The sequence below is a fragment of the Episyrphus balteatus genome, chromosome 2, assembly GCF_945859705.1.
Source record: "Episyrphus balteatus chromosome 2, idEpiBalt1.1, whole genome shotgun sequence".
NCBI lineage: Eukaryota > Metazoa > Arthropoda > Insecta > Diptera > Syrphidae > Episyrphus > Episyrphus balteatus.
Window position 1 is genome coordinate 111,005,100 of NC_079135.1, and position 19,593 is coordinate 111,024,692.

The following is a 19,593-nucleotide window of genomic DNA, read 5'->3' on the forward strand; positions in this document are numbered from 1 at the left end:
GACACATTAACGTTCAGATGTTGAATTTTTTTAATCCAAGTACCGTTACCGCTACCCTACCGATGTGGTCAAGCCTTGAAGGTTCCAGTTTGGAATTTTTTTCGAACAATTACCTGTACCGCTATCGCATAACTTTCCAGTGTGTTCCTTCCTATTTTAAAAACTTTATATACGCTATCCGGTTTTATTTGTCGTCCGTCATCGTTGATTAGTACCTCTGTCTATGTCTACACGATGATCTTTCAATCGCCAACCAGTCAGGTTGTTGGCAAGAGGGTTGAGGATTTTCCTCTTTCTGACGTTCGTTCCTAGAATATGTAAATTGGAACTTGATTGGGCATAACACTGTGTAGCCACGACTTTTAATGGTTCAACTGTTTGTAAGAAGCTCACACAGCAATGTTTACAGTAGTGTTAGAGGTAAAACGGTACGTAGTCCTTAGCGAAAATACATATTTAAAAGTTCACACTGGTGGCTGTGTACCGGAAGCGTTATTGCATATCGCTATCGTATACATTTCCGATTAAAAAAAAACTATTAAAAAAAGAAAATTCCCCTAGTCCCTTAACACTAAAATACATACGTAACGTTACGTCATTGACAGTCACTACGTTGCTGATGCTTGACATTTCTTGTTTTCATCAAATGAGCAAGGAGGTTGTTATTTCGTTGGCAAATTACTTTTAACACATTTTTTTATTTTCACAAAAAATAATGGACCATTTTCAAGAGAAAGAAGTTATTCAAGCAATTTTAATTGCCGACAATAACGTTGATAATTTCCGACCACTTACCGATAATACATCTACTGTGAGTACCAATTATAATTAGTATCAGTTCCAAAACTAAAGTGTTCTTGTTCTTCGACAGGCTCTTCTGCCACTGGTCAATGTTCCTTTGCTCGACTATGCATTGGAATCACTCAACCATAGCGGTATTGAGGAAGTTTTTGTTTTTTCTAGCTATTTTCTCAACGATGTCAGGGAGCACATCAAGTAAATTTCCAAGATTCTTTTTTCAAGAATATTTTAACGAATTTTATCGTTTCATTTAATAGAAAAGGAATTGCATCATGCTCTTCGTGGTCAGTTGGCATGACTGTGCGAGTGATTGGTGGAGAATCATGTCGTTCATTTGGTGATGCTATGAGAGACTTGGATGCTAAAGGATTAATACGTGGAAGTTTTGTCATAATGGGTGCCGATACTGTAACAAATGCAAATTTAAGGCCAATTTTCGATCAACACAAGTAAGTTTTTGGATAATTTGTAAGAAGACTATTTCTTTCCCAAGAAATTAAATTACGTAGTTATTTAGCCCTGCTTTTCATAATGCAACTGAATGGTACATTTTAAAACTTAAATCTAAACCTATTCTAACCGCTATCATAATTTTCAATTAACTTGGTTCTTATTACTACTACATAGCGCTCTAGTCTTGTTTCTATCACTTTGGGCCCTTGCTCGTATTCTGAGTAACCTGGTCAAGCCTTTACTCGGTTTTTGGCTTTATGCGAAAAGCTTAGCTTAAGAAAACACTATTGGTAAGAGTTATAATACCTTTGATTTCTGTGCTAATGTGCTTGCCAAGCTTAAAGATGAGCTCAAGTAGACAAATTCTTTGAACAGTTCTAAATTTGTACATATCCATAGTCAAGTTCTAACCAAGTCTATGTTGGTTATAGAGCCAATTCTACAAAATATCATTTTTTGCGAAAGTCTACAATCTTTTTTTTCAAAAATTCAAACGTCAATCGTTTTTCCAAAATGGACTTAAAAGGTCACAGTGCAACTTCTTCCCGCATTCATTCATTCCCTCTCCATCTCAAAAAATGGATACGAACCGTTTTTCCACCTAACGTTTAGGATAAATATATTCAAAAAACAAATTTAGTACTGAAAAATTCAAAGTCCCCAATTTTTTTTCAAAAATTACACTGTGTTGTTCGGTGGACGAGTACTTCACATATACTAAGAATCGTCGTTTGTCCACTCTCACCCTATCTTTAGGAGATAATGTATTTCAAATACAAAATTTCAACAGACCTCAAAATTCCAAATTAAAATGTCTTCCAAGCCAAACGTATAATTTTCAATAAGTAAATGGTCAAAAAATTACTGATTTAGACTATTCAGCCAATGATAAACCAGCCAATTACAGGAATACAATAGTCACTGTGGTGTATGCGTAACTTTTGCGTATGTAACAATAAAAAAATTTTGAGGTCGCAGTTCTGGCTTTACGAAGCTAAAGCTATTGTTGTCAAATGGGGTTCTTCTCTTAACATTTTTCAATGTACACCTCTACTTATATATGGTTAGTTGTACGGTGTACTGCACAAAGTGATAAACTTAAAAAAAACTTATAATATGTTTACAAACTTACTAGTATGTGTGTAAGCGGCGGCGCGTTAAAATCAACCCGGACGTCCTCTACAAACTACTAGATCTTACACCGCTGGACACCATTTCAAAACTCAGAATTCCTATTTTCCTAACTCTCGTTTTGTGTTCATCATATAGATTAGATTAATTTCTTGAGTGCCAGATTATGTTTAAAAAAAACCTGTTACTAGAGCAACGAGGACCTTTGACATGGATTGGTTGAAGATATAGTAGCGTCATTTGCAAGGTAGATGTATTTAAACACGAATAAAAAACAGGTTTTGTTGTTTTATTGTTTCTTTTTTCCCAGGGGTATTCCATTACAATTCTTTAACACCTCCACCAGTATTTTAAAAGCTATGCCAAATAAACTATACAGAATATCTCTTAAAAATACCAATTTGTAATTATTTTTTATAGAAAAACATTAAAATACGATAAAGGAGCAGCTGCAACAGTTATCTTCAAAGAAGCCTCATCTGTTTGTCGAACTGGCAATGAAATAATGATTGCCATGGATCAACAAAACAATCGACTTCACTACCATCAACGTATAAAAATGAATTCCAAAGAATCACACTTTGGCATTCCATTGGAAATATTCCTAGCAAACTCTCAAATATCATTGCATCATAACTTAATTGATCCACAAATAGCAATTGGTTCACCAACCATGCTCTCACTATTTAGTGATAATTTTGATTTCGAAACTCGAGATGATTTTATCAAAGGTATTCTTATCAACGAAGAGCTCTTGGATTGTCGTATCTATGTCTCAATGCTGCCAAATGAACAATACGCTCGTAAGGTTAACAATTGGCTGGTATATCAAATTGTTAGCAATGATGTTATCAATCGGTGGGCCTATCCACTTGTACCTGATATGGGCGTATGTTGTTTGTGGCAGAATTATATATTCCTGAAGAATAACATTTATAAAAGTCCAACGGCCAGCTTGGCTAAAGTTATATTACGAGAAAATGTGGTTGTCCAAGGGAATACTGTGATTGGAGCTGGATCAGTTTTGCTTTCGAGTGTAGTCGGTTCGAATTGTCGAATTGGAAAAGATTGTAAACTAACTAATGCATTTGTGATGGATAATGCAGTGATTGAAGATGGATGTGTACTGAGTTTTTGTGTTGTGGGACCTGGAGCCAAAATCGGAGCTAAATCATCAATTATCCTGGGTTCAGTGGTTGGCGATGGTTGTGTTATTCCACAAAAGTCGAATATAGAAAAAGTTCTTGTTAAAAAATCTCCTGCGGAAAATGGTAAGTTGTTGTAAGTATTTGTGATGAATTGATCCTCCATTCTATACTTACACAGATGAAACAGAAAAAATCGGTGAAAAAGCCTACATCCTCCAAAACGACACAGAAGAACTCTACGCATCCGATTCCGAAGATGAATTACCAATGGAATCTACAAAAACTGAAATTCCAAAAATGATGAAACTATCACATCTCATAAATGCAGACGAAAGCGATTACAATTCAACAACCAGTGACGAAGATGATGATTCACACCAAGGCTCTCCAATACCTGATGATGCAAATAGTAATCACCTTGTTGTACCAATAGAAACTATATTCCTGCTAATCATAGCGTTGCTCCTTTCTTGCATGCACCTCATCTACAGTATTTTTATCCGAAGTCTTGGACTCTTTGGCACGTGGAATTCAAGTCAAATCCAATCCGGATTTCTTGATTCTTGAAATCAACTCATCTCGCTATGCCTACAATATGTCTTTAAAGGAAGTAAATTTCAATGTTGTCAAAGCGGTATTCAGTTTAGATCCAATTAAAGAGGCAACAACAACAAATGTCTTGAGTGCCATCAATCAGGTATTGAGTCGCTTGGGTATGGTTGTTTCAAATTATATAAAAAGCGATGATTCGATGTTGGATTGTTTGAAGGCAATTCAGGTATTGTATTCTTAATAAAGATTTTGAATGCTTTTTTTTATATATCTTAAACTTTCAGGAATGCTGTGAAGAACAACCAGCTCTGAGAGCCAAGGTTGCCCAGATTATACATTATCTGTATGATAAGGAATTTGTTTCTGAAGAAGCTATTCGCATGTGGCACAATGAGTTGGATGATGATTCAGAGTGGTTGAAAGCACCATTGCAGAAACTGATAGAATGGCTAGATCAATCCAGTGAAGGCAGCAGTGAAGAAGAAGACGACGATTGAATACTTTCTTCCTTTCTTCCTAACTTAATGATTCTTTAATAAAAAAAACTGCCTATTTGGGGATAGAAAAAAAAATATGTTTAATTCAATAGAAAATTTGAATATACAACAAAAGTAAAATTAAATAGATTTTAGTTAATTAAAGTAAAGTTAAACTGGAGTGCTGCGACCAGATTCATCACTCGTCCCTGCAGTGGCCCCTGTCAAAGTTGCATTGTGCTGCTGCACATTTCTACTCGGTGACATAGCCAATTGACCAATGCCAAGTCGAATATGGTGTAAATGGATTTGAACGTGTTTTTGAAACACTTCAACATTATCGCTATCCAATAGACCAGCTTTCACCTCTTCGATACAACCCTCCAGCACTTTGGTTACCTGTGAATTTGATTCACTACTCAAGTGTGAAGCAACTAACAAAACAGTAGCCAAATTTTTAATCAAACGTAAAACTTGGGCATCTTGAACGGTTCCCTGATTATTGCGAAGCACCGAATCGTCGGCTGATTCACGACACTTTTCTCTTAAATAAGATGGTGCCAACATTGCTTGAACTTGTGGGTCACGGGTTAGATCACCAGCAAAACTTTGTATACCATTTAAATATTCTTGCATGTCACGATTCATTTTTTCCATTGATATCACAATGCTGGCATATCGACGTTGAAATTCTTCGGAAAGAGTATGCTCTCCGGCGGATGAAGAAGACGATGCAGCTGCTGCTGCATTTTTAATTTCTGCCTCTGAATTCATGTCTTTCAGTCGATTCAGTTTGGATTTCTTTATAGCAATTGCCCGCTTCAATCGAACAATGGTCTCTAATAGCTTCACTGGGAAGCCACCGATAGTGTCGCGTTCAATAACTGGATTCTTGAACGGACTGTCATATTGCTGTTGGCCCAACAATGGATCACTGCGATTCAAAGAGTTTCGACTTCTTGTGGGTGTGTGTATGAGATTGCCATTTAGATAACGTGGTCGGAAGTCTTGCATGAGGCTGGTCAACGGCAACATTTCAAAGAAGTTATCTGATACAATTTCAAAGTCGGGGATTGAGTGTGTGCCTAAGCCGTTGCGATCAAAAGACACCCGATAAGTAGAGCTAAGCGAGTCGAATGCATCGACGCTGCCACTGAATATGCCATCTTGGGGTACACGCAGACGAGCTGTTACTTTTGTACCCACTGGCAATGGCAGTGGAATCTTATCGGGAAGATCGCGAACGAAATTGTTGATGTCACCGGCTTGCTTTCTTGTTTGAAGAAAGCGTATTTTCTGTCTTTTACGTTCGAGTTCACAGCGTTCTTCATCGAAAAATGCTTGAGAACAGCGACGGGGTTTTCCCATGAGCGATCGCACCTTTTGCCATTCGGGGCGAGTAAGTTGTCTTGTTTTCAGATTTGGAAATGATTCGTTTAGACAGATTTGAAAATCGTTCTCACCTTCAAAAAGAGGCTTGTCTACAAATGAGTAGAACCATTCAAATATAACCCATTTGTGGGCTTTGGGCAACTTAAGCAAATTTCTTAAACGTAAACCAATTTGTTGACCCATTCGCTTGTCGGCTGGTATCAGTGCATTTCGTGATGTTGATGCTGTTGGGGATGAAAAGTATTTGCTGGGAGAACGTTTTTCCGGAGGTGTTTGTTGCTTTTCTTCGTAACGTACATAACGTGTACCGCCGATTGTTTTTCTCTTTTTTAAAACTTTTGATGGAGTTTTAACTGGTGTACTTGGTTGTTTTTGTGGTATGGTATTTTTGCGAGGTGATTGATTAACACCAAGAGCTTTATTATCATTTACCAGTTCATCGTCAAAGAAGAGACGATTACGTTTTCGAACGCGAGCGGGCATTCCACGTGCATTTAACATTTGAATTGGTTGTGAGGGTTGAGGTTTTGGAGGTGGCAAGGTACCGACACGATGCAGACCAAGGGTAGCTGGACTGAAGGCGGGCGGTTCAATGTGCTCATCGTCAGACATTGATGATTTAATTCGTTTGGGTGAATATTCTTCGTCGTCAGACATGATGAGTATCTAAAAATAAAATAAATATAACGAATTGAATAAATTTGGGAATGGTAATATAGATATTATATATAAAAACTAAGAGAGCTTGTCTTACACTGCGCGTCACTTGAATAGAAACAACAATTTTTCTTTAGAAAATAGCGATTGGCGCTTTGGTGAGGAAACTTAGTAGATTTTTGGTTTTGCATTTTCAAAAAGGAACTTTTAACAAACAATGTTGTAAAAACAAAAAACCCAAAACAGAAACCGTATGGCTACTAGTTGCGTTTTTGGCATTACTTCACAAAAAACAGTGTTTTTTTGCGTCACTTGAATAGAAACAAGCTCTTAAATTAGATAAAAATGATGAAAAATCATGGACAACACTAATTTTAGTAAAGCAGTATTAAACTTTGACATTATTTGCACATTATAACCAAGTATGGGCTACGAGCTACCATTAGGCACCACAGAAAATGCATAAATAGAATTTAACATTGAAAATGCACTTGTACTGTACACAATCGTGGACCTAATTGGAGAAAGTGATAAAAGTGTTTGGTAAGTTCTTACAAATTAAGAAAATGACATTTTCTACAATTTAATGATTGAATAAGTGAAATAAACTTTCGTTTTTATCCGGAATGCATCTGTTTTGTTTCTATTGCGTTGTTTTTTCTGGAACTATCCTAGTGCAATCTCTAAGACGGTTGTTTTTCCACGTTCATAAAACTTCCCAAGAGCTTCTACCATTATTTCTTTGTAAAAGTTTGCAATTTTTTCGAAGCGTGAAGCTTCAATTTTCCTATTGCACATCATAAAAACAAAGCGTATTACTATAACACATTTTAGTGCCCTTTATTGGCGATGCGATAAAAGTTATTCTTTCATAAACCAATGAAATAGGACTAATATTAACGTGGTCCATCTGAGTTGGTATGTTTTCCTTTAAAAAACCACTCTTTACCTCACTTCTTTTCAGTTCGAATGCAACTATAAAATACTTAACTTTTTTGTAATCTTGGTAGAACTTAAAATGTTGTTATTTTGCATTTTGAGGCTTTTTTAATGTTGAGCACCTTTTATAACTTCCATGATGGAACAAACCAACACATTACCATCGCACTAACACCACGTTTTTGACCGATTTTAGCGGCAAAGTGAAGGAAATTGCAGCTAGTTTTTAAATTATTTTTTTCTCTGCTCTTGATTTGGGTCTCACCTGCCTTATTTTTTATTCAATCACTAGTTACCCATATTTTAAAAATTATCTCATCCAAATTTGCAAATTTTCCAATATCTTTCACGATTTTGCATAGTGCAAGTGCATTTCCTATGTTAGCTGCTATTTACGCATTTTCTGTGGTGCCTATTGGTAGCTCGTAGCCCATAATTGGTTATAATGTGCAAATAATGTCAAAGTTTAATACTGCTTTACTAAAATTAATGTTGTCCATGATTTTTCATCATTTTTATCTCATTTAAGAGCTTGTTTCTATTCAAGTGACGCAAAAAAAAACACTGTTTTTTGTGAAGTAATGCCAAAAACGCAACTAGTAGCCATACGGTTTCTGTTTTGGGTTTTTTGTTTTTACAACATTGTTTGTTAAAAGTTCCTCTTTGAAAATGCAAAACCAAAAATCTACTAAGTTACCTCACCAAAGCGCCAATCGCTATTTTCTAAAGAAAAAATGTTGTTTCTATTCAAGTGACGCGCAGTGTATGTTGCTTTTTAGAACTTTTCAATAAGAGACAAAAAAAAACATGTTCAGCCCTGTGCCGAAATATACAATGACGTGCAAAATTGGTCAAATATTTTGCTTTTGTTGAAATAAATGAAATCGTTTCAGTTTTTTTAACTTTTTATAGTATGCCACAAAACATAGAAATAGAAATTGTCAAATAATTGGTGTTTGGAATTGACCAATTTAGCTGGTTTTGGAATTTGGTTGTTGTTTTAGTTAATTTAGCTAGATTTCATTTTTACCACTTTTAACAATGTTACGACAAACTGTCAATCAAATTGTGAATAATTTGGAAATTCGGTCATATTTCAGCTTAATACAATTCCAAAGCTAATCACTGTTGAAATGAGGAGCGTTTTTTTCAAAACTCAACAAATGTTTTTAAAGTTTTTTCGGTTTGTTTCCCATTTGAATACAAAGCCAAATTTTTAAAAAGTAGAAACGTGGAGTTGTGTTTCTTGCCAAGCTTATCGATAAGATCAACTTTGAAACATGAAAACAGTGCGTTTATTTTCAAAATGATACAAATTCAAACCTACACTTTTTTCTATCTAACGTTATATCCTTTTATGCATAATGTATGTACCAATGAATAACTAAAACCAATCAACCCATGTAAAAACTAAAACAATATCATTTCCAACAACAGGCAAACTATATTGAGGTGGCCAAAAACCTGCAATTTTGTTTAGTTTTGCAAAACCATTTTTTATCGTGTGTGATTGTTTTCTCAACATAATATGAATGAAAACAATGTATTAAAGATGATTTTATTGACCAATTTCCAACCGAAACTAATAAAAAAGAAAACTGTAATTAAAAAAACATGATTCGCGAACTGGTGTTTACAGCAATTAACAGATCATTTTGTTTTAATTATGTATTCAAATAATAATATTCTGATTTATTATTCTAAACACTTATCAGATTCATAAACAAATGTCGCACATTTTTGTTTAATTTTAGATTGTTTCTTTTATATCCAAACAAAATATTCTTTAAGATATTATTTTAAATTAAATACAATCAACAGACTAACTAAATCCAGCTGAATCAATACGTTTTGGAAGCTTCAAATATATGTATATACAAAAGTACGAGTATAATACAAAGTTCACTAACAATTTATTGACTATTTTTAAATGAAAAAAATCAAAACGTGATAGGTCTCATCTCCGTTTTATGCTATCTATCCCCTAATGACATTTCCCCCTGGACACTTCATATAGATAAAGCAGTCACTTGAGTTCCAATCTGAAGATAGTTATCTTTTGTTTGTAGCCTTTAAAAAGTCTCTATGGTTTGAAGCAAGCAGTGTTTTATTTTTAATCATCCAATAAAAGAGGATTTACCTTGAAATGATATTCACTGGAGCAAATTAGTTCGATGTTTATTTACATATTTTGCAGTTGTTAAATATTTCTACTATGAAAAACTTACCGTGGAACTCATTTTGAGAACAAATCTCTACAGCCATCAACCATTTCTTATAAAACACCCAAAGAGAAAAGAACTGGGTTTTATAGCATCCAAACAAAAAAAAAACTTTAAAACTTAACATCAGACACCAATACAATTCAATAAAACCCTCAATTTGATCAATATTTAATACTTTTATTTGGTATAATTATATTGAAAATAATAAAGCAAAATACAATTTTAACAAAGTTATTAAAGATAGATTGCCATTAGTTAGTTAGATACATACATATATATTTTGCAGTTGTTGTTGTTGAAATTTTTCGATAGATAGATAAACACGTAAAACATTAACATTTTATTATATATAATTATTGTGGAGAATAACAATTATTGTTTCAATATAAATAAAAAAGAAAAAACATTAAAAAATATTCATTTTCAATCATATTCAAATACTAATACTATAAGGAATGAAATAAACAAATAATTAAAAAAAAAACAAAACAAGAAAAAAGTAGATACAATTTTGATTTTTTTAGACATTAAATCTGGTTTCTGAACCATCAGCCAACATCAGACTAACTGTTCGATTATTTATCCAATACAATTTAGCCAAACGCATTGGATTCAAACGCACAACATCAGGAATGGGTGCAGTCGAATAACCTTTTGTGCATCGAGTCTGTGACTGTCCAAGACCAAACATTCCGGTGCTAGTCTGCCAGAAAGATAGACGATTTTCGCTGCACGAATAGCTGACCAAGTATTTGCCGTCGGGACTAAAGGCCAAAGCAGTTATTTGATGCGTATGAGCTGGAATCATTTGACATTTATTTTGACGCAACTCATAGATTGCAAGATGCCCATTGCTGGCTCCGACCGATATACGACGACTCTGTGGGCAGTGTGAAATTTGATTAAATTTGCAAATGCTTGGGAATACTTCGTTGAGGCCACGGTTCTTCAGCTCGTTGACATCCACACAATGCAAAGTAATATCCATCACTTCAACTAGGAGACTAGCAATCTCGCTCTGCATTTTGTCAATCAGCATTTCGACACATTGAAGAATCTCACCCTTGGCCTTGTACAACACCGACTGAGTCAGTGGGACATTGATTGTTTGTGCATTTTGCTGCATTGTATTGTAGCGAGCCACTTCACGAGCCATTGTTGTTATGAATGCTGCTGGTCGGGCTGTTGCTATCAAGCGAAGAGCATGCCTGGCTGTGCGACAGGCATCTGCCTGTGGAGTCAGAGGCAGTTTGTAATTCAAATTTGGCACCAATTTACCAGCATCGCATGATATCTCCAGCAAACCCAACAGGACTTTGCTAACATCAAGATAAGGTTCCCACACTGTGAAGCCGCGTCCGAGAAGATCAATAGCTGCCCGACGCAATGGCGTATATTGGGGCAATTTAGCCGATGGTGGTGCATATAGCAAATGTGCCAATGCCATCGATGTTAGACGTGCTAGATTATTTGCTATTCCAAATCCTTCCACGACAGAACTCTTTCGACGCTCACCGGTTGCTGATTTACCAGGACCTGACTTGGGGCTATCTTGCGAAATATCTTGACCAAATTCAGCTCCAATAACACCCAATAGAATAACTGCAGTATTTTGCTTACGCTTCAGTTCTGCCAAACTTGCCGGTTTTCTAATTATCTCCTCCTCTTCTTCCTCGTAGTCTTCATCTTGAGGTTCTGTAGATTGCATTGCAGCACCTGTATTCGCCCCAGGTGCACCAGCTGCTCCACCACCAGCATTTGCTGCCGACATTAGTGGTTGCTGTTGTACAATCGGTTCAGAATGTGTGTACAGTGGCAAATATTGGGCCCAATTTTCAACCAATTGCTTGCGACCCTTTTTACCCATACGTGTCAATTCACCCAACAGAATCTGTTGAGCTGCTTCTCGTATCTCAATACAATGATGCTGCCAACGTTTAGCCATTGCCTCGACTTGAGGTCGTTTGAAATTCTTCGGCTCAAGAGCGTCTATCTTGTCGGGTAATAAGAAACAATGATGAGTTGAAAGGAGGCTCCAGCCCTGCTTAATTTGAGTCATATGAGTGTTTATGATTTCTTCACGTTCCTCGTCATTGGACCAAACTGAATCGGCACGAGTAGCCAAACGTTGTAATTTCTTGCTCTTTTCACTCTCCGGCAGGAATGAAGCCGAACGCATTGACATAAGTGTATTGGACATTGCCACCAAAGCCAGTATGTGATTCGATGTAAGAGTTGTACTTAGCTGCCAATGAAGGCGAGATGTGAAAATGTGTGTAAGTTTCTGTTGACGAGCCAATTCTGGTGGAATACCTTGGAATTTTTTCAACTCTGCAGCCGGAATCATCAACATGTCGTCGGATATTTGGAAATTATTCTGCCAAGTTGGCAGCAACAAAGACATATAACCAGCCTTGGATAGTACTCCAAACGATATCGGCACCATTGGTCGGAGTAGACCCAATTGAGACTCGCATACTTTGTCTAAATGCGGATCAAGTCCCCATGAGTGCAACAATGACAATAGCAATTGTGCCACTTCCATAACATGTGTTGCCTCCATTTTGGAAACAATTTTGCGACTATTCTCTTCCGTTTTATCATCACTAACTTCAACGACTTTATGAAGACTCTCTACTTTGGCCTGAACTTTTTTCTCAATATTCTCGGCACCTTCTTTAACTTTCTGCAAGAAACCATGCTTATCTTTGTCCTTGAGAATCTTTTCCATATCACCAGCTTTGTTTTTGACTTTTCCAAAGAAGTCTGAAATCTTCTTGGATGCATCCAATTGAGCTGATTGAGCTCCTTGTGCAGCAAAAGCCAAACCCAATTCAGCCAAAGCTTCTGGACTCAATGTTGCATATTCCTCGCTGTGCAATTCAAATATCAATCCCTCAATATCAAAGAATAAAATATGACTTTCAGCATCTTTTGGGTTGGTTCGCAATCCCTGAATTATAAGTGGACTACTACGATGCTTCATTAGGAATGAATTCTCTCCATGATGACTGGAATGCAATTGCTGCAACTGATGAATTCCTCGTTGAGTTGCATGCCGAATAGCATTGAGATTACGAGACTTTAGCCCTCGGAAGAAATGCACAGCTGGATTAGCTAAGCCCATCTCGGATGTTGATCCCGATTGTGTTTCTTCAGAATTTGCTTGCTCATCACATGCCATTAAAACTTCTTCAGCCAACATTCCATGGAGAACACGATCTAAATGTCCAGTTTCCATTTGCCATACATACACTGTTCCATCTGAACAACCAACTATCAGAAAGTCATCTAATGGCCTCCATTTTATAGTCACTACGGGGAACAAATGACGACTAGCCAATGTGATACATTTACGCTCCTGCAAACTCAACAAAGTCACCGAATGATCAGAGGCCACAGAGCAAATACACTTTTGTATTCTAGCACTGCAATTATCTGGTGGAACCAACAATTGGGTTATCTCTCCCGCATGCACACAGAACCGATGCAAAAGATTTCCACTATACAGATCCCATAAGCAAACTGCAAAATCAACACCTCCACTGAGCAAGTGTGCTTTTTCATAACGTGTATGTGCGAGTGATGGACACAACAAGCAATTCACACGACCACGATGTCCGGCTAAAATCTGATGCGATGGCCAGTCACTGAAATTCTGCTGAATTCCTACCAGCAATTGTAACATTACTGTCTGAGTTGCTGGAACAATAACAATTGAACCATCTTCTCGTCCAATTACCAGACGACTCTGTTGAGGAAGATAGATACTGGACGTTAGTTTGACAGGAACATCTGTAATGCGACTTAATTGATCGAGAATGCCAACTGGAGGAGGATCCATCATTGACCAAGCTTCAATCAAACTTGTACAGACACTCGATTTTAGACTTCTTGGAGGACTCTGCTTGGCTTGCATGATACTAATATTATCGAGAGGCAAATCTGGAATTGACCAAACTGTTATCAAACCTTCTGAATCACCTCGCAACAAATGAGTCCTCTGAATGAGTTTCATTGCTGGTGGACAGGAGAGTATTTTCTCTCCAGGTTGCGAGAATACACAATACAGATATGGGGCATCTCGGACAACTGATTTCGAATGGAATTCCTTATTGTCGGGAATGCAGTTTGCAGGTAGCTTGTACAAATAGCCTTTTCCTTCATCTGTCCACAGGATAACCCTGTCCGATGAGATGAAATCTCCACCTTGCCAACGCTCTCTCGGTGGTGAGATAACACTACACAAGACAGTAAAATCTCCAGCATCATAAATCTGCCAATATTTAGTGCAAACAATCAATACAGTTCTTTGATTCGTAGAACAACAATTTAAAGTTATTGCATTTAGACATCGAATCTCTTTCGATTCATTTTCATAAATTGGTTCCGAGTATTTATTCTCATTGCCAATCAAAGTCCATACTTTGACAGTTCCTGTTGTAGTAATGGCAAGGACAACATCATCCTTGCGCTTCGATGGCCTCAAGACATGCAAAGCAGATATCCAATCTGGTTTAACCTTGGAACTGAGAACAAAAATTACCTCCAAACTAAATGGATCCATTACCATGATCTCGGGATAGTAGCCATTGCAAAACAATCGAACGCCGTCTGTGTTGGCCATCAAATAGGCTTGAATGTTTGTGTGTACTTGAGGAAGTTTAATGCTTTCAGTGCACTTGCCATCGACCAAATCCCAGGTGCACATTTCACCGTTTTCCGAAGAGCTGACAAGGAAGTTACTGTCAGCAAGAATTGATGCTTTAGCTAGACAGAGGACGGGAGCAGAATGGCCAACTAGAAGACATCTTGGTGTCATTTTCATTGTGGTTGGGTCGACTTGCCACAAGCAAATTTGACCATCATAACAGCCAGTGACGAGAATTGTTTGATCATCGGAAAAGTAGACACTGGAGACACAGTGTGTTGGTGCTGTTGGTCCCCAGAGGACAACTGGCACCACCAGATTTGTACTCACCATTGTTTAATGAATGGTTTTTGAATGACGACGACGACGAGATTATGTATATAGTTTTTTTTCTTCTATTATCGTTTTGTAAAGTTAGACATATACGACAAATTAATAAAAAAAACTGGAAACCAAAGAAATTATTTCTTTTTCTTTCTTTTTTGTGGTTTCAAGGTAGATGCAGTTTTGTTTTATTAAATAATTTTTTTTTATTAATTTGTTTGAGATACGCAGTTAATTTTTTAATTTTCACTTTTTTGTTGGAAAGAAAAATATACTTTGCAAGAAAATTTTATCGATTCGTCTTGTGGGAAATGTCATGAGTGTCAAATTTTATAAGGAATGAAGACGTCATTTTAGTACTCAAGGGGTGAGCGAATAATTTCCCTGTGTAAGGGATATTTTATAAAATATTTATTTTAGGTGTATTACACACTACAGTGTATGGACTCGTGTTTTCTTTTATAAGCCTAGTACGCAACTAAAGCACAAAATTTTCATTAAAAAAAATAAGGTCAACGAAATCTAGAACGGATTTTTTGTTTGTTTTAAAACTTTTTTCTGATGTTTTTTCCTGCATTTATTTATTTGTATTTTTATTATTTTGACTTTGACATAATACTCGACGGTTTTTTTCGTTAACATGTTCGCTGTTGACTTTGGAGACTTGAACATTTTTCTTTTCGTTTCGTTAACGAATTTTTTGTATGGAATATTTCGTTTCGCTTCAGCTGCGTGCTAGGCTTTAGCCAACGTTATGTTATGCGACAAGAACAAATAAAGAAATACAGAGAAACCACTACCTTTTGACAAATTTCAGATTTTTTGTTCGAAGAATTTTTTTGGATAGAAATTAGCAAGAAAGGAAAATTGTTCTCCCCGAAGCGCTTATTTTTGTGAAAAACTAAACAAAAAACATATTAGCTGCTTTGAACTACTTTTTCAATAGAGAAAAAGTATTTCAAAGTAGTTTTAAGTACTTAGCAGTAGAAAAATGTTCCCAAAGGAACGAAGCTATTATAGGTAACGATAACAAAATAAGACGATTTGGATAAATATAAAATCAGATTTGTATATTCATCTTTTTTTCGTTCATATTTTTTTTAATGTGAAACAAGTTTAACTCTAAAGTTTTTTCATTAAAATTGAAAAGAATGCACTGCTACTATGACTAAAACAAAGTGATTTACTTTAAAAATAAAGAAAAAATATTGTTTAAACTCGGTTTGTTAAATAGCAATTAAAAATAATTTGAGAAAAACTTCACAGGCAACAGGTTCAAAAGCCAATTTTCTGATTATGTGATACTTTTTTAAAGAAATGAAAATTAGTTTGTAGTTTTAGTTTTAATGAAAAAACGAAAATTCATAAATAGCGACCATTTAGAGTTAAGCAACAGCATCTAGTTTTCAGTTCTTTTCTTGCCAATCACTAACAATTAGGGGGGTAAAGCCTGTTACATAGTTCGAGTTAAATTTTAGCGCAGCTAAAATTCCCATACAATATATCGATAATGTATGGGATTTATTTTAGCTCGGCTAAAATTTTTCGATAATTTTAAAATTTAGCGCGATCTGCATACCAGGCTTAAGAGTTTAAAAAAAGACAAACAAATTTTTTTGAAGCCACCCTAATGTATATCATATTCTTTTTAATTCATTTGCTTTCCATTACAAATTAAAATTAGTATTTATTGCAAATAAAAAAGAATTCATTAACTTTCCATCACAAATTAAAAATAGTATTTATTGCAAATAAAAAATAATTCCATTAAAAAAAACTATTGCAAACAAAAATATTTTGCATTGAAAAAAAATTACTACAAATAAAAAACTCTCTGCACTGAAAAAAAATCAATGCAAAAAGTGTAAATTAAATACATATTATATATTTTTTTTTAATATTCGTCGAATTTCTTTCAATTTTATTTCAACAAGGCTAAATAGATATTTAAGATTTGTTCTTATTAACATTTTGGACACATTTTTAGAAAAGCCTACTTTGTGGCCACGCCTATTCTGATATAATAATTAGTTTTTCAGAAGTGGTTTAAACATTTTTGGTTAAAATTTAGTATTTGTTCTTCTAAACAAGTTAAGTTTTGCTATGAATAGAGTTCATAACTTTATCCAAAGGTTTTGGTACTTTGCAAGAGGCCTTTGTTTAAAACTGTTGTTAGAGGAAATGTACAGGTAAAGTGACACTAGTGTCAACGAGTGGTCATAACTTCAGAATCAGTACTGAAATAATCAGACCAATTATGAAACTCGATTCTTATCTTTTAGGATTGTCAAACTTTATTGCCATGATATATTAACCAAATTCTAAAATTCAGTGACAACAATTCGCTAGAGAAAAGTCGGCCAACCGTCTGTCAAAGTGTGCGCACAAACAGCCCAGATCGAATAAATTATATCGGGTAATAGAAAGTCTGTAGTGTGCGGGACTCTTATTGAACTTTGAGTATTCATTTTATTTAATACAAAAGAAAAGGACGGAATTCATAGTCGTAACTGAACTCTAAAAATATCTTAAGCATTTTCTCAATTGAAATGCTTATTCATAGTATTCAAATGGAGATGTTTCCCAAGTGAACATATTACCAAATTTTTCATTTTAAGAATTTATCAAAAATTAAAAAAAGTTCTGAACTGGTGTGCGACTATATAAAATATATACATATGTTTTGAATCGCTAAAACCGATTCAGAAATCCATTTTACTGCCATCAAGTCAGGTTTTCGAGATAACAGCCACACAAAAAAAAACAAATCTGAGGTTAACTAAGTTTTTCACTACTAGAATGTGAAATACATTACCCGCCTCAGTTTTTCCCTCCCATTTTAATTTTCAGAACTTTAAAACCAATATGCATCGGTATCTCCTTTAACATCCCTTCCTCTTTTCCTAAAGCTCGTACTGTGTATACCCAAAACCCCTTTAGTGCGCGGTCATTAAAAAAAAATCGTTTCAGGGTGTCTGTGACATCTTTTTTGGGTTATCAAGAAAACCTGATGTGATCTTGTGAAACGGAGTTCGGATTCGGTTTCAACGACCAAAAAAACATACCATTAATATAGTCTCACCACCAGGTCAGAACTTTTTTTTTGTGCGTGTCCAAAAAATAGCCCGTGACAGCCAAATAAAAAAGTGGTGACCTGTGGATGCTACGTTAATTATACGTTTTCTTGGTCGCTGAAATCGAATCCAAAGTTCGTTTCACTCAATGAAACGAACATCTTTTTTGAGGTTATCTCGAAAACCTGACGTATTTATCTACTGGTCAGTAGGTACTTTGCTTTGAACTACTTTTTCAACAGAATAATAGTACCTAATTGAAAACAACTTTAAGTAGGTACTAAGCAGTAGATAAATGTCCCAAAGGTACGCACCTAATAATTCTTAGGTGGTACGGAGTTCGTCGGGTCAGGTTGTTACATATTTATAAAAAAAAAACAACAGATATTTACTCTTTATTCAAATAGCTAACCGACGGCATTAACTTTAAATATATTGTACATAGGTACTTGAAAGCAAAATAAACTATGTTTAAATTTAATTCAATATTTATTTTACGTTTGCGGTACCTACGTTCAGTAGTTCAAGATAAAAAGTACCATTTCATACACGATAACACGATGTCTATACCTTCTTCAGTAGAGTACACCTACACCTACTGCAATTATCCATGAAGAGCATTTTTAACAAAGAGACGCTTTGACTTTCATGCATTTTCAATTGCAATTGAAAACAGGCGGTAGGGGGTAGGACTATTTTACACCCACAAATGTTTTTGTAACCAGCGTAAAATAAGCGCCAGTTTTGTTAGTGAACAAGGAAGAACGAAGAGACAGATAATAAATCTAATCAAGGAATTACATTTTATACAAAATGTATATCTTTTGAATTTGTTACCAATTTACCTAACAGGCATTTAAGCAAGTAAACAAGTTTTTATTACATTTAGCATCTGTGTATTATAAGAAACGATTTAAAAACAATAACAATATAATATTAATCAATCTTTTCGAAAACTTATGTTTTTCATGTTTCAACTACAATTACAAGTTTTGAAAATAAAACTACTTCCGAAATTGTTTAAAAAAGTCAACCTTCAAAAAAATGAGAATCTTTTGAACATCCATCAAAATACCCACATTCCCTTTGATTCTTTCTTTAAAATTTATAAACATTCAGAAATATTTTAAAAACAATTTGTATACGGTTATTAATATTTTATTAAATATGTTTTTGTATGAACTTTATCAAAAATAATTTATTTATTTATGGTATTTTGAAAAAAAGAAAATAGCTAGTTATCATTTTTTTTCTATTTTCAGTTTGAATTGACAGCTTCCGTTTATACTCAGTTAAATAATATTTATTAATTAAATTTATTTATTAAACTTACCCAAATTATAAAATATGCCAACTAAATTAAATTTATTTTATATAATTTTTTGTTTTTATTTACAATAATTGTGTTTTATTTCGATTTATTTCGAAGACAAAATTTTTTCAATTTCAAACACGAACACGAATAAAAAACTTTTTGACATTTCACGATTATGGCGAAAATGGGAAGCGTTTGGAAAACTATAAAATGAAAACATTCATGAAATTGTTGTATTGATTTTTTGAACGGAGTTTACATGTAGCATCTATTAAGGCTTGATCACATCAGGGCAGATACGTATGCGATAGCAATAGGAGTAATTGCATGAACAAAATTCGATAATTTTGAGGTACCAATTTGGAATTTTCCTCATACAATTACCCTTACCACTACCACATACCTTTCCGGTGTGGTCAAGTCTTTAAGCACTGGAAGAAATATTAGTCAGAGTT

At 35.0% G+C, this 19,593-nt stretch overlaps 3 protein-coding genes across 4 annotated transcripts; 1 reads left to right on the forward strand and 2 right to left on the reverse strand.

The window, feature by feature from the left end:
• Positions 1-624: 624 nt before the first annotated feature.
• LOC129908481 (translation initiation factor eIF-2B subunit epsilon) lies at positions 625-4,707 on the forward strand. The gene is made up of 7 exons (XM_055984971.1): positions 625-811; positions 872-996; positions 1,059-1,250; positions 2,806-3,656; positions 3,712-3,942; positions 4,025-4,311; positions 4,370-4,707. The coding sequence occupies exons 1-7, from the start codon at positions 716-718 to the stop codon at positions 4,580-4,582; spliced, it is 1,995 nt and encodes a 664-aa protein (XP_055840946.1). The 5' UTR covers positions 625-715; the 3' UTR covers positions 4,583-4,707.
• Positions 4,638-19,292, reverse strand: LOC129908482 (protein lin-9 homolog). 2 transcript variants are annotated; one of them, XM_055984972.1, is made up of 2 exons: positions 19,157-19,292; positions 4,638-6,619 (listed from the first exon to the last, which is right to left on the reverse strand). In XM_055984972.1, the coding sequence occupies exon 2, from the start codon at positions 6,608-6,610 to the stop codon at positions 4,733-4,735; it is 1,878 nt and encodes a 625-aa protein (XP_055840947.1). In that variant the 5' UTR covers positions 6,611-6,619; positions 19,157-19,292; the 3' UTR covers positions 4,638-4,732. The 2 variants fall into 2 exon arrangements, with proteins under 2 accessions (XP_055840947.1, XP_055840948.1); XM_055984973.1 differs by lacking the exon at positions 19,157-19,292 and adding an exon at positions 15,550-15,571.
• LOC129908480 (WD repeat-containing protein 7) lies at positions 9,995-15,073 on the reverse strand. Its single transcript, XM_055984970.1, has one exon. It carries the CDS (start codon positions 14,756-14,758, stop codon positions 10,295-10,297), a length of 4,464 nt encoding a protein of 1,487 aa, XP_055840945.1. The 5' UTR covers positions 14,759-15,073; the 3' UTR covers positions 9,995-10,294.
• Positions 19,293-19,593: the final 301 nt, after the last annotated feature.

Coding starts and splice junctions, on each gene's coding strand:
- LOC129908481 (XM_055984971.1), top strand. CDS start 716: ATGGACCATTTTCAAGAGAAAGAAGTTATTCAAGCAATTTTAATTGCC. Junction 3,943..4,024: donor AATACCTGATGATGCAAATA/GTAATCACCTTG, acceptor CCTCATCTACAG/TATTTTTATCCGAAGTCTTG. Junction 4,312..4,369: donor ATTGTTTGAAGGCAATTCAG/GTATTGTATTCT, acceptor TTAAACTTTCAG/GAATGCTGTGAAGAACAACC.
- LOC129908482 (XM_055984972.1), bottom strand. CDS start 6,610: ATGTCTGACGACGAAGAATATTCACCCAAACGAATTAAATCATCAATG.
- LOC129908480 (XM_055984970.1), bottom strand. CDS start 14,758: ATGGTGAGTACAAATCTGGTGGTGCCAGTTGTCCTCTGGGGACCAACA.